Raw genomic sequence first — 14,211 nt, forward strand, 5'->3', positions numbered from 1 at the left:
TTATTCTGGTATCAAGCTAAAAGTCTCTGAATCTGCCTGAAGCTAAAATCTGCAAACGCTTTGTTCGTTTCATTTCATTTAATCACCTTCAAAGATTTACCTCAAAGGATGTGTGTGTCTGTGTGTGTGTGTGTGTGTGTGTAGTCACCTCGTCGAAGGAGGAGTGTGTGAACATGTCATCGTGACCGATGCAAGGGGTGATGACCGAGGTGGGGGGGGTGATGGGGGTGATGGCGGGGGACGGACCGTCGGACAACAGGACTTCTCTCTCTGGACTGTCCAACGAAACCTCCTCTGTGGCCTCTGCGACAACACAAACACACAGTGTGTTAGTGAGTGTGTCCGTTACTGTGTGTGTGTGTGTGTGTGTGAGAGTGTGTGTGTGTGTGAGAGTGTGTGTGTAGTTACCTGCAAACAGGTCTTCGGGGTCGTCATCAAATAGTGAATCTTGTTTGGGTCCGTTTGAGTTGGTGCTGATGTCTTCAGCAGGAAGACTGGCTGGTCCTGACTGTACAACACACACACACACACACAGACACACACACCCATGAGATTTGTTAAGTGATGTTCGATAAGATGGATTTTTACATAAAGAAATATCACAAATAATCATAATAATCTCGAGTTCCGTCATAATAAACATCCTCAGGTACTTATACTACTTCACTTCAGTCAGAAACTCTTTCTGGTGGAGAACAACACAAACTGAACCAGTGTGCAGGTCCAGGTCTGATGAACAGAACCACATCCACTGAAAAGAGCAGGAGGAGCTTCTGAGGAGCTTCTGAGGAGCTTCTGAGGAACCAGGAACCGAAACGGGTCCCACAGGAGGAAGCTGAGCCAGGAAGCAAAGAGTGAAGGACTGAGATCACAGACACGAGCGGCCAGATGTTAGGATTCCAGCCCTCACCTGAATGTTCCTTTACTGCTGTGATCGGGTCTGACTCCATGGCACTGAAACAAGAACTAACCAACGTGTGAAAGTAAAAACACCTGAACAGACGAGCTCCAGGTCTCAGTAACAGCTGGAGTCCAGCAGCAGAGACGGAGAGATTTTCAGCTGAGACGACAGAAAGACGAGAGGAAACGAGTGATGATAACGAGGAGCTTCCTCCCTCCTTACTCAGCAACCACACAGAGGTCAGAGGAAACACACTCACACACACACACAGACACACACAAAGACCGGTGTATCCATCTAACAACCATTCAAAAACTGTTCATCCCTCCCCATTAAATAAATACATAAATGAATAATAATATTGTTGTTCTTAAACGCCGTCTGCTTTCATTGAACTTTGGAAACCAGAGTAGTTTTTTGTTGTTGTATTTTTCATCTATGAAAACACGTAAAACAAAAAAAAAGCTATAAAAAAGGAGCAAAGTTAATTATTAAATGTAAGTGTGAGGATTTGAAGGCTCCTGGTGAAAGTCCCGTCTTCAGCTGCCGTCGTAAAAGCGTCTCCCATAGAAAACCTTCGCCAATTAAAATCATATTTAAATAAAAAATCACCAGGAAGAAACATGTTGCTCAATTTCTACTGCTCCTTCTGAATGTTCATTAACATCACCATGATCATCTCAACCAGTAAGAATGTGTTTTAAAATGTTAAACTTATTGATCAAATACTCAACATATATAAAAGTGAAATATTCCTCTCCATGTAAATGAGTGACACGGAAGCTGAATCTTGTGAAAACTTCAAACAGTGACTGAAACAGTTCAAACAGCAGGAAGTGGTGGAGGGATCACGAGGACACGTGGAGAGGAAATCCAGGTCCGAGTGAAAACGCCGTCACACACAGAAACGTGACCCCGGTCGACCCGGTGGGTTTAAGAACATTTCTGAGGAGAAGATCCATGAGCTTCCCTAATAAACCAGAACTTCAGAATCCACTGAGTCGGTTTAATACGGCTGAGTTTGTTCAGAGCTCGCTGCTGATTGGACAACACGTGTGACCTGAGGACACATTGAGAGGAAACAGCGTGAACCAGTCCCAGACGTCCGAGCGTCGGAGTTTGTCCTGAAGCTGAAGACGATGTTTACTTTAACTCATCATGACAAACTGCTGCAGTGTAAATATGATGCATGAAGACGCCGGCAGCGTTGACTCTGGTTCTATAAAAGACTTGTTTTCACTTTTCAAGTCCGTCTTCCACCAGGAACTTAAACTTCACTGGCTTCTGTTGTTTACCTGCAAGGAAACAGGAAGTGAGGCGGCAGGAAGTGAGGCGGCAACAACCGAGAGACGAAACGTTTCTGAGGTCAATTAAAGAAACTTTCATTTCACCTCCTCCAGGCAGAGTCTGACACATGTCCCTGTGGACTCTGAGTCGACAGCTGGACCTCCGAGGACGTCTGTAGAACTGGGTCTGGACTTTCTCAGGAGTTTGTCCTCCACCTGCCGCTCAGTTCACAATGTCCCAGAATCCACCAGGGCGTTCAGAGACAGGAAGTGACAGATTCCTTCTGCTGCCGAGGTCACGTGTTCTTCTTCTGTCAACAAGCGCTCTCTTCACATCTTAGCCGGTGTTTCTATTTGTGTGGCAAAGCTTTTTCATCTGGACGTGTTTGTGTTGTGTTTGTGTTGTTTTAGCATCGCGTGTTGGAAACGTCATGAACACGATCTCTCGCTGAATCCAGTGGAGAATCTCCTGCTGCGTTCTCACCTCAGCTCCTCCAGACTGTCTGCAGGAGAAAGTCCAGAGGATCAGGAGGAGAATCAGGAGGAATCAAGAGGAATAAAGAAGATCTCCCTCCAGAGGATCAGGAGGAGAATCAGGAGGAATCAAGAGGAATAAAGAAGATCTCCCTCCAGAGGATCAGGAGGAGAACCAGGAGGAACTCCCTCCAGAGAATCAGGAGGAATCAAGAGGAATAAAGAGGATCTCACTCCAGAGAATCAGGAGGAGAACCAGGAGGAACTCCCTCCAGAGAATCAGGAGGAATCAAGAGGATCTCACTCCAGAGAATCAGGAGGAGAATCAGAATCAGAGGATCAGGAGGTGGATCAGGAAGATCTCACTTCAGAGGATCAGGAGGATCTCCACTGGTCGGTCTCGGAGCAGCGTGTGGAGAAGGAGGATCTCACTCCAGAGGATCAGGAGGTGGAGAAGGAGGATCTCACTCCAGAGGATCAGGAGGTGGAGAAGGAGGATCAGTACGAACGCTTCATTCGACCTGAAATCAAACTCAAACAATCCGTTGATGTTTCCCTTTGTGTGTGAAGACTCGCTGTGTTTGTTATTTCCCAGCCTGTCCTGAAGGCACCACCCTCACCTGTGTGACTGTCACCTGACGGACTGGGACACGCCCACTCTGCGTCTTGCACCGCGAACATGACCCCGCGCGGCTCCCGTCGCTGTGCGGGACACCGTTACTGCGGGTTCACGGCGCCACGCACAGACACCGCGTCACAGTGACACTCACGCACCAAACCTCGTTCAGAAAACAACGGATTTAACGGCCCCGGCGCTCCGCGGTCAGCGGGAGGCTTCACGCCCTGACCGCCTCTCTCCCCTCGGCCTCCCCGACATCTCCTCCTCCTCCTCCCGCTCACCTCCTCCTGTGCGGCCGCCGGCTCCGGGAACAGGTCCTCGGCCTCCTCCAGCTCCTGGAAGTCGGTGCGCTCCGGGGCGGGCTCCCTGCTCGTGTCCGCCATGTTCGCGTGGGTCCTGCGGCGGGTTGTGATGGAGGCTGACGCCGACACTCAGCCCGACGCTCAGCCGGAAAACAGACGAGTGTGACGGGCAGAGGGAGGAGAGAGGAGCGGGGCGTCCGGAGGGTCACACCGCTGTCATGTGACCTGCAGAGAGAGGAGAGGCAGGGAGGCGTCACTCCGCTGCGGATTCCTGGGACCGTTTCCTGAACAGACTCCCAGAATATGAAAAAAAAGAAACAATGAACAATAATAATTAAACATTTAGATATGCATTTGTAAATCGATTGAATATCACAGAGTTGGATCCAAACGTTGTTTGGAATGTGTTACCTAACAGTTAACTTAGATTCAAGGCTGAATAACAACTACAACAACTAAAATGACGTAGCACAATGACACATTTCCCATTATTTGTCATTATTATATGAGCAAGAGTAACTGGAATGTTTCCTGGTTGAAATCCTGTTATATCTGACATGTATAAATCATATAAGCAGGTGATAGACTGAGGAAAACACTCAAATATAGACACAGTGCAGATACTTCGATACAGGGAACAAGAGGTCATTGTGATTATTTCATTATTGACTGATCTTTTCTTGATTATTATTTATTTTTCTTTCCATAAAATGATCCTAGAGTCAAAGTTAACATCCTCAAGTGTCTTGTTCAGTTAACTGACCCTAACCCTAAAGCCTCAAATCCTCTCATATAAAATGATTTCACCAGAAAGCACAGTGGCCTCAGCACCGATCGGGCCCGAGCACATGCATTTTGAAGCGTTGCGTGTTTTGCCTTTTGCCTAAAAAAAATAAATATAACTGAAGAATCGATCTTTGAATAACTTTGTATCTCCGTCTCGTTGTGATCACACTCATCTCAATTTGAAGTTGATCTGATGTAAGCCCTGGTACAAGGACCTCAAAGTAAAAATGTGGAATATGAAAATAAACAATAACTAGTGGTGTCTTGTCCTCGACTCGAGGTAAATGGTAAATGGTTTGTATTCATATAGAGCTTTTCTATTGATGACCACTCAGGTCTGGACTGTACTGCAGCAGTGGAAACAGAGCAGCTCTAGTCCTGGTAAACTTCCTGTTTGGCTAAACTGGAACCTGGACGATGGGACGTGTTTGGCAGCAGCTCACCTGAGAATAGAACACGCCTCCTACACCCTGACCAGTAACCTGGACGTTTCTGAGTCAGAGAAATATGTTCAACATAAACATTCAATATAAACACGAAATTACAATCAATAACTCTGTACTACAATTAAATGATAAAGATTCAACTCAACACACACACTGGTCTCTATATAGTTGTGAGGACACTCATTGACATAATGCACTTGACTGACCCAAACCAAACCTTAACTATCACAACTTAATGTTTAACCCTACCTTAACTTTAACCTAAACTAACTCTAACCTTAAACCTAACTAACCTTAACCCTCTAAACAGTCCATTGACCCTGATCACTGCAGGACACACACACACTCCCCTGCTTCACGTGCACGTGTTCTCTGATGTTTCTCATTTTTATTCTGCTGAAGAAGGAAGGAAATATTTTTTTATTGTTCCACATAATAAGAGTGAAAGCACAGAGCAAACAGCCTGGCATTTCAGAATAAAAGTTGGACCTCAGAAAACAAAGTCTCAGTTCACGATAAAATCTAATCAGAGGTTTTCTACAAAGATAAATGACAGGACAGGAAACAGGAAGTAACGTGTAACTTCAAAGTACAAAGTTTGATTTGATGCTGTAACCTTTTATACTGAGCTGCATTATTGAAGCTTGCACAACTTTACTCTTTAACAATATAATATGATAAGAGATCGTAAACAGTGAGGCAGCCCTGCTGAGGAGAGGTAGGACTGTTGCTCTTTTCTTCAGGGTTTTAAAACGTGGTAAAAAGAGGGAGTGAACGAGAGGGGGAGGGAGTGAACGAGAGAGGGAGGGAGTGAACGAGAGGGAGGAGCAGAGATCTGTTTCTGTTCACAGGAAGTGAAACTGTTCTTCAGTCTCTGGCAGCAGCTGAAATGGCGCAGCAAGAAGTTCAACTGGACAGAGAAAGATTCTGCTGTCCGATCTGTCTGGATCTACTGAAGGATCCGGTGACTACTGGCTGTGGACACAGCTTCTGTAAGAGCTGTATTAACACCCACTGGGACAAAGGGGAGGAGAGAGGAAGCTACAGCTGTCCTCAGTGTAGACAGTTCTTCACACCGAGGCCTGTCCTGGAGAAAAACACCATGTTAGCTGATTTAGTGGAGGAGCTGAAGAAGACTGGACTCCAAGCTGCTCCTGCTGATCACTGCTATGCTGGACCTGAAGATGTGGCCTGTGATGTCTGCACTGGGAGAAAACTGAAAGCTCTCAAGTCCTGTTTGAACTGTTTGGTCTCTTATTGTGAAAAACACCTCCAGCCTCATCTTCAGTTAGCTCCTTTTAAGAGGCACAAGCTGGTGGAGCCCTCGGAGAAGCTCCAGGAGAACATCTGCTCTCGTCACGACGAGGTGATGAAGATGTTCTGCCGCACTGATCAGCAGTGTATCTGTTATCTCTGCTCTGTGGAGGAACATAAAGACCACGACACAGTGTCAGCTGCAGCAGAAAGGACTGAGAGGCAGAGAGAGCTCGGGCTGAGGAGACAAACAATCCAGCAGAGAGTCCAGGACACAGAGAAAGACGTGAAGCTGCTTCAACAGGAGGAGGAGGCCCTCAATGGCTCTGCTGATAAAGCAGTGGAGGACAGTGAGGAGATCTTCACTGAGATGATCCGTCTGCTGCAGAAAAGAAGCTCTGATGTGAAGCAGCAGATCAGATCCCAGCAGGAAACTGAAGTGAGTCGAGTCAGAGAGCTTCAGGAGAGACTGGAGCAGGAGATCACTGAGCTGAAGAGGAGAGACCAGGAACTGAAGCAGCTCTCAGACACAGAGGATCACAACCAGTTTCTACACAACTACCCCTCACTGTCACCACTCAGTGGATCTACACACTCATCCAGCATCAGGATCCGTCCTCTGAGGCACTTTGAGGACGTGACAGCAGCTGTGTCCCAGGTCAGAGGTCGACTACAGGACATTCTGAGTGAGACAGAGACACAGATTTTACAGATTGTGTCTCAAGTGGATGTTTTACTGCCACAACCAGATCCAGAGACCAGAGCTGACTTCTTAAGATATTCACAGGAAATCACACTGGATCCAAACACAGTAAACAAATATCTGTTATTATCTGAGGGAAACAGAAAAGTAACATGTATGAGAAAAGAACAGTCTTATTCTGATCACCCAGACAGATTCACTGATTGGCCTCAGGTCCTGAGTAGAGAGAGTCTGACTGGACGTTGTTACTGGGAGGTGGAGGTGGGGGGGGGAGGAGTTGGTGTAGCAGTCACATACAAGAATATCAGAAGAGCAGGAAACTCAGATGAATGTATATTTGGATTCAATGATAAATCTTGGTCATTATATTGTAGTGGAAACAGTTATAACTTTCATTACAACAGCATCATGACTCTAGTGTCATGTCCTGTGTCCTCCAGAGTAGGAGTGTACCTGGATCACAGAGCAGGTGTTCTGTCCTTCTACAGCGTCTCTGACACCATGACTCTCCTCCACAGAGTCCAGACCACATTCACTCAGCCTCTCTATGCTGGAGTTAGTGTTGAATATACTGGATCCACAGCTGAGTTCTGTAAACTCAAATAGACTCGAGTCATTAAAGCAGTGATTTAGATTCTGTGTGTAAATCTTTAACTTCTCTTGTCTCCATGTTTGTTGATCAAAGGTCATCATGATGACGTTTCTGCTCCACACAGACATCAGCTGTCAATCAAACACTGACCTAGATATAACACACATATTTACTTATCACTTTGTAAAGACAGAAATCTATAATTACACTGACATGAATGTGTTTGAAAGAACTGATGTTTGTGTTGTTTTATGAATCTAAGTAGAAATCAGGTTGTGTGATGATTTAGAACCTGTGTTGATCCTGATCCTCATCAATGAGATGATTCTTTGTTCTTTTCTTTTCCACATGTGTTATGGGATGTTTGGTCACATTGTGAATGTGGAACCTGGTTTGTTTTTATCACGGCTCATCTCTGTAAAGTGTGAATCCACTCGTCCTCATTGTATTTACATATTTAGTGAACGTGCATATTGATCTGCTGCTGTGTAGGTTTCTGTCCTTTCAGATTCTCCTGATCTGAACCAGCAGGTCCACTGGAGAGTGTCCTGATCGAGTCCCTGAGGGTTTGATCTGCAGCTCTCATCACATGTGTTTCTTATACATGTGATTATACATTTAAATCTCTTATATGTGTTTAAAGCAATAAAAATCTAATGTGTGAAGTAGCTGAAGTTGAAATAAAGAATAAATCCAGTCTGTTCTTCTGTCTTCATTCGAAGCTGATGGAGACAAAGTGAAACCTGAATACCTGAAGCAGTTCTCCTCCTGAAACTCCACAAACATAACTTATGACTATAACTATGGATCTATGAAACATAAGGATGACGTCACCAGGGCCTTTACCTTGAATCATGCCCTCATCTCCTGAACCTCGAGACCATATATCCACAATAGAAGAGCTGAGCTACGAGATGATGTGAGGGTCATCGTTCGGTCTCATAGATCCATAGTTATAGTCATAACTTATATTTATCAACACATATATCCCTCACCTCACTCCCCCCCCCCTTCCAAACATAAAGGAGAATCTGTGGAAACCTTCAGTTATCATAAAAACTCCAAAGGTTTAGTATGTCCAGTCTGGGCCACTGTAAAAAATAACAACAATAATAATTAAACATTTAGATATGCATTTGAAAATCCTTTGAAAATCACAGAGTTGGGTTGTAGGGCTTATGTGTTATTAAAGAGTTATTGTGAGTAATGAAAAGGTTGTTTGGAATGCGTTACCTAACTTAGATTCAAGGCTGAATATTGGACATTATGGTAACAATCTAAAATGACGTAGCACAATGACACATTTCCCATTATTTGTCATTATTATATGAGCAAGAGTAACTGGAATGTTTCCTGGTTGAAATCCTGTTATATCTGACATGTATAAATCATATCATCAAGTGATAGACTGAGGAAAACACTCAAATATAGACACAATGCAGATACTTCGATACAGGGAACAAGGGGTAATTGTGATTATTTCATTATTGACTGATCTTTTCTTGATTATTATTTATTTTTCTTTCCATAAAATTATCCTAGAGTCAAAGTTAACATCCTCAAGTGTCTTGTTCAGTTAACTGACCCTAACCCTAAAGTCTCAAATCCTCTCATATAAAATGATTTAACCAGAAAGCACAGTGGCCTCAGCACCGATCGGGCCCGAGCACATGCATTTTGAAGCGTTGCGTGTTTTGCCTTTTGCCTAAAAAAAATAAATATAACTGAGGAATGGATCTTTAAATAACTTTGTCTTGTTGTGATCACACTCATCTCAATTTGAAGTTGATCTGATGTAAGCCCTGGTACAAGGACCTCAATGTAAAAATGTGGAATATGAAAAAAACAATAACTGGTGGTGTCTTGTCCTCGACTCGAGGTAAATGGTAAATGGTTTCTATTCATATAGAGCTTTTCTATTGATGACCACTCAGGTCTGGACTGTACTGCAGCAGTGGAAACAGAGCAGCTCTAGTCCTGGTAAACTTCCTGTTTGGCTAAACTGGAACCTGGACGATGGGACGTGTTTGGCAGCAGCTCACCTGAGAATAGAACACGCCTCCTACACCCTGACCAGTAAGCTGGACGTTTCTGAGTCAGAGAAATATGTTCAACATAAACATTCAATATAAACACGAAATAACAATCAATAACTCTGTACTACAATTAAATGATAAAGATTCAACTCAACACACACACTGGTCTCTATATAGTTGTGAGGACACTCATTGACATAATGCACTTGACTGACCCAAACCGAACCTTAACTATCACAACTTAACGTTTAACCCTACCTTAACTTTAACCTAAACTAACTCTAACCTTAAACCTAACTAACCTTAACCCTCTAAACAGTCCATTGACCCCGATCACTACAGGACACACACACACACTCCTGCTTCACGTCCACGTGTTCTCTGATGTTTCTCATTTTTATTCTGCTGAAGAAGGAAGGAAATATTTTTTTATTGTTCCACATAATAAGAGTGAAAGCAGAGAGCAAACAGCCTGGCATTTCAGAATAAAAGTTGGACCTCAGAAAACAAAGTCTCAGTTCACGATAAAATCTAATCAGAGGTTTTCTACAAAGATAAATGACAGGACAGGAAACAGGAAGTAACGTGTAACTTCAAAGTACAAAGTTTGATTTGATGCTGTAACCTTTTATACTGAGCTGCATTATTGAAGCTTGCACAACTTTACTCTTTAACAATATAATATAATAAGAGATCATAAACAGTGAGGCAGCCCTGCTGAGGAGAGGTATGACTGTTGCTCTTTTCTTCAGGGTTTTAAAACGTGGTAAAAAGAGGGAGTGAACGAGAGAGGGAGGGAGTGAACGAGAGGGAGGAGCAGAGATCTGTTTCTGTTCACAGGAAGTGAAACTGTTCTTCAGTCTCTGGCAGCAGCTGAAATGGCGCAGCAAGAAGTTCACCTGGACAGAGAAAGATTCTCCTGTCCGATCTGTCTGGATCTACTGAAGGATCCGGTGACTACTGGCTGTGGACACAGCTACTGTAAGAGCTGTATTAACACCCACTGGGACCAAGGGGAGGAGAGAGGAAGCTACAGCTGTCCTCAGTGTAGACAGACCTTCACACCGAGGCCTGTCCTGGAGAAAAGCACCATGTTAGCTGATTCACTGGAGGAGCTGAAGAAGACTGGACTCCAAGCTGCTCCTGCTGATCACTGCTATGCTGGACCTGAAGATGTGGCCTGTGATGTCTGCACTGGGAGAAAACTGAAAGCTCTCAAGTCCTGTTTGGTTTGTTTGGTCTCTTATTGTGAAAAACACCTCCAGCCTCATCTTCAGTTGGCTCCTTTTAAGAGGCACAAGCTGGTGGAGCCCTCGGAGAAGCTCCAGGAGAACATCTGCTCTCGTCACGACGAGGTGATGAAGATGTTCTGCCGCACTGATCAGCAGTGTATCTGTTATCTCTGCTCTGTGGAGGAACATAAAGACCACGACACAGTGTCAGCTGCAGCAGAAAGGACTGAGAGGCAGAGAGAGCTCGGGCTGAGGAGACAAACCATCCAGCAGAGAGTCCAGGACACAGAGAAAGACCTGAAGCTGCTTCAACAGGAGGAGGAGGCCCTCAATGGCTCTGCTGATAAAGCAGTGGAGGACAGTGAGGAGATCTTCACTGAGATGATCCGTCTGCTGGAGAAAAGAAGCTCTGATGTGAAGCAGCAGATCAGATCCCAGCAGGAAACTGAAGTGAGTCGAGTCAGAGAGCTTCAGGAGAGACTGGAGCAGGAGATCACTGAGCTGAAGAGGAAAGACCATGAACTGAAGCAGCTCTCAGACACAGAGGATCACAACCAGTTTCTACACAACTACCCCTCACTGTCACCACTCAGTGGATCTACACACTCATCCAGCTTCAGGATCCGTCCTCTGAGGAACTTTGAGGACGTGACAGCAGCTGTGTCCCAGGTCAGAGGTCGACTACAGGACATTCTGAGTGAGACAGAGACAGAGATTTTACAGATTGTGTCTCAAGTGGATGTTTTACTGCCACAACCAGAGCCAGAGACCAGAGCTGACTTCTTAAGATATTCACAGGAAATCACACTGGATCCAAACACAGCAAACAAACGTCTGTTATTATCTGAGGGAAACAGAAAAGTAACATGGACGAGTAAAGATCAGTCTTATTCTGATCACCCAGACAGATTCACTGATTGTCATCAGGTCCTGAGTAGAGAGAGTCTGACTGGACGTTGTTACTGGGAGGTGGAGGTGGAGGTGGGGAGGAGTTAGTGTAGCAGTCACATACAAGAATATCAGCAGAGCAGTAGGCTCAGATGAATGTATATTTGGATTCAATGATAAATCTTGGTCATTACATTGTTATGAAAACAGTTATAACTTTCATTACAACAGCATCATGACTCCAGTGTCAGGTCCTGTGTCCTCCAGAGTAGGAGTGTACCTGGATCACAGTGCAGGTGTTCTGTCCTTCTACAGAGTCTCTGACACCATGACTCTCCTCCACAGAGTCCAGACCACATTCACTCAGCCTCTCTATGCTGGAGTTGGGGTTTATTGTTCTGGATCCACAGCTGAGTTCTGTAAACTCAAATAGACTCGAGTCATTAAAGCAGTGATTTAGATTCTGTGTGTAAATCTTTAACTTCTCTTGTCTCCATGTTTGTTGATCAAAGTTCGTTGTGGTGACGTTTCTGCTCCGCACAGAGATCAGCTGTCAATCAAACACTGACCTTCCTTTATCACACATATTCAGTTCTCACTGTTTAAAGACACAAATCTATAATTACACTGACATGAATGTGTTTGAAAGAACTAATGTTGTTGTTGTTTTATGAATCAAAGTAGAAATCAGGTTGTGTGATGTTTTAGAACCTGTGTTGATCCTGATCCTCATCAATGAGCTGATTCTTTGTTCTTTTCTTTTCCACATGTGTTATGGGATGTTTGGTCACATTGTGAATGTGGAACCTGGTTTGTTTTCATCACGGCTCATCTCTGTAAAGTGTGAATCCACTCGTCCTCATGTATTTACATATTTAGTGAACGTGCATATTGATCTGCTGCTGTGTAGGTTTCTGTTCTTTTTGATTTTCCTGATCTGAACCAGCAGGTCCACTGGAGAGTGTCCTGATCGAGTCCCTGAGGGTTTGATCTGCAGCTCTCATCACATGGGTTTCTTATACATGTGATTATACATTTAAATCTCTTATATGTGTTTAAAGCAATAAAAATCTAATGTGTGAAGAAGCTGAAGTTGAAATAAAGAATAAATCCAGTCTGTTCTTCTGTCTTCATTCGAAGCTGATGGAGACAAAGTGAAACCTGAATACCTGAAGCAGTTCTCCTCCTGAAACTCCACAAACATACAGTGCCTTGCATAAGTAATCACCCCCTTTGGACTTTTTTACATTTTGTCATGGTATAACCACAGATTAAAATTTATTTTATCGTGAGTTTATATAATGGACCAACACAAAATAGTGCATCATTTGGAAGTGGGGGGAAATATTACATGGATTTCACAATTATTTACAAATAAAAATCTGAAAAGTGTTGAGTGCATATGTATTCACCCCCTTTACTGTGAAACCCCTAACAAAGATCTGGTGCGACCAATTGCATTCACAAGTCACATTTGCAAGTCACATAATTAGTAAATAGGGTCCACCTGTCTGCAATTTAATCTCAGTATCAATCAATCAATCAATCAAATTTTATTTGTATAGCCCATATTCACAAATTACAATTCATCTCATAGGGCTTTAACAGGGTGTGGCATCCTCTGTCCTTAACCCTCAGCAAGAGTAAGGAAAAACTACTAAAAACCCTTTTAACAGGGTAAAAATATGTAGAAACCTCAGAGAGAGCCACATGAGAGGGATCCCTCTCCCAGGACGGACAGAAGTGCAATAGATGCCACGTGCAGGAAAACATCATCAAGATTAAAGTCTTCAAGATTAAAGATTAAAGTCTCTAGCAGCATTTGATGAGGGTAGACATCCCGAAGGACAACCCCAACATGACATGCCAAGCAGTCCCGCTGCAATCACAGTCCATGGTCAGCAACCATCCAGACCACGATCCACCATCCAGACCAGACGCCACTCCAGTCCTCAGTCACCGTCCACCGCCGCCCACCAGGACCCATCACAAGCCACCACCACGGTCCTGGTCCACCGCCCGTGCCCAATGCCAACGCGACACAGGGTCCGCCACCAGCACCACGATCAGCCCAGAATCCGCCACAATGGATCCACCACCGCGACCCCCGGTGTACGATCCACAAACCGCAATCCATGGTGCGGCCACAGAGGCCCTGGATCTGCGGGTGATAAAGCAAAGGGATTCCAGTATAAATACACCTGTTCTGTGACGGACTCAGAGTTTGTTGGAGATCATTACTGAACAAACAGCATCATGAAGACCAAGGAGCTCACCAAACAGGTCAGGGAGAAAGTTGTGGAGAAATATGAAGCAGGGTTAGGTTATAAAAAAATATCCAGAGCTTTGAACATCTCTCTGAGCACCATAAAATCCATCATAAGAAAATGGAAAGAATATGGCACAACCGCAAACCTACCAAGAGGAGGCCGTCCACCCAAACTGAAGAGTCGGACAAGGAGAAAATTAATCAGAGAAGCAACCAGGAGGCCCATGGTTACTCTGGAGGAGTTGCAGAGATCCACAGCTGAGGTGGGAGAATCTGTCCACAGGACAACTATTAGTCGTCTACTCCACAAATCTGGCCTTTATGGAAGAGTGGCAAGAAGAAAGCCATTGTTGAAAGGGATCCATAAAAAATCCCGTTTGGAGTTTGCCAGAAGCCATGTGGGAGACACAGCAAACATGTGGA

At 44.4% G+C, this 14,211-nt stretch overlaps 2 protein-coding genes across 2 annotated transcripts in view; one reads left to right on the top strand and one right to left on the bottom strand.

The window, feature by feature from the left end:
• snx2 (sorting nexin 2) overlaps positions 1–3,714 on the bottom strand; it is a 17,833-nt gene extending 14,119 nt beyond the window's left edge. Inside the window, 3 exon segments of the mRNA XM_053419996.1 lie at positions 149–303; positions 409–508; positions 3,562–3,714. Of these exon segments, the coding sequence (XP_053275971.1) occupies positions 149–303; positions 409–508; positions 3,562–3,663 (357 nt within the window). The 5' untranslated portion in view covers positions 3,664–3,714.
• A 1,903-nt stretch (positions 3,715–5,617) lies between these two features.
• Positions 5,618–12,634, top strand: LOC128438545 (E3 ubiquitin/ISG15 ligase TRIM25-like). The gene is given in 3 exon segments (XM_053421127.1): positions 5,618–7,368; positions 10,209–11,606; positions 11,608–12,634. Coding segments are annotated over 3 exon segments (3,408 nt in total). The 5' UTR covers positions 5,618–5,703; the 3' UTR covers positions 11,953–12,634.
• The last annotated feature ends 1,577 nt before the right edge of the window (positions 12,635–14,211 follow it).

The sequence above is a fragment of the Pleuronectes platessa genome, chromosome 4, assembly GCF_947347685.1.
Source record: "Pleuronectes platessa chromosome 4, fPlePla1.1, whole genome shotgun sequence".
NCBI lineage: Eukaryota > Metazoa > Chordata > Actinopteri > Pleuronectiformes > Pleuronectidae > Pleuronectes > Pleuronectes platessa.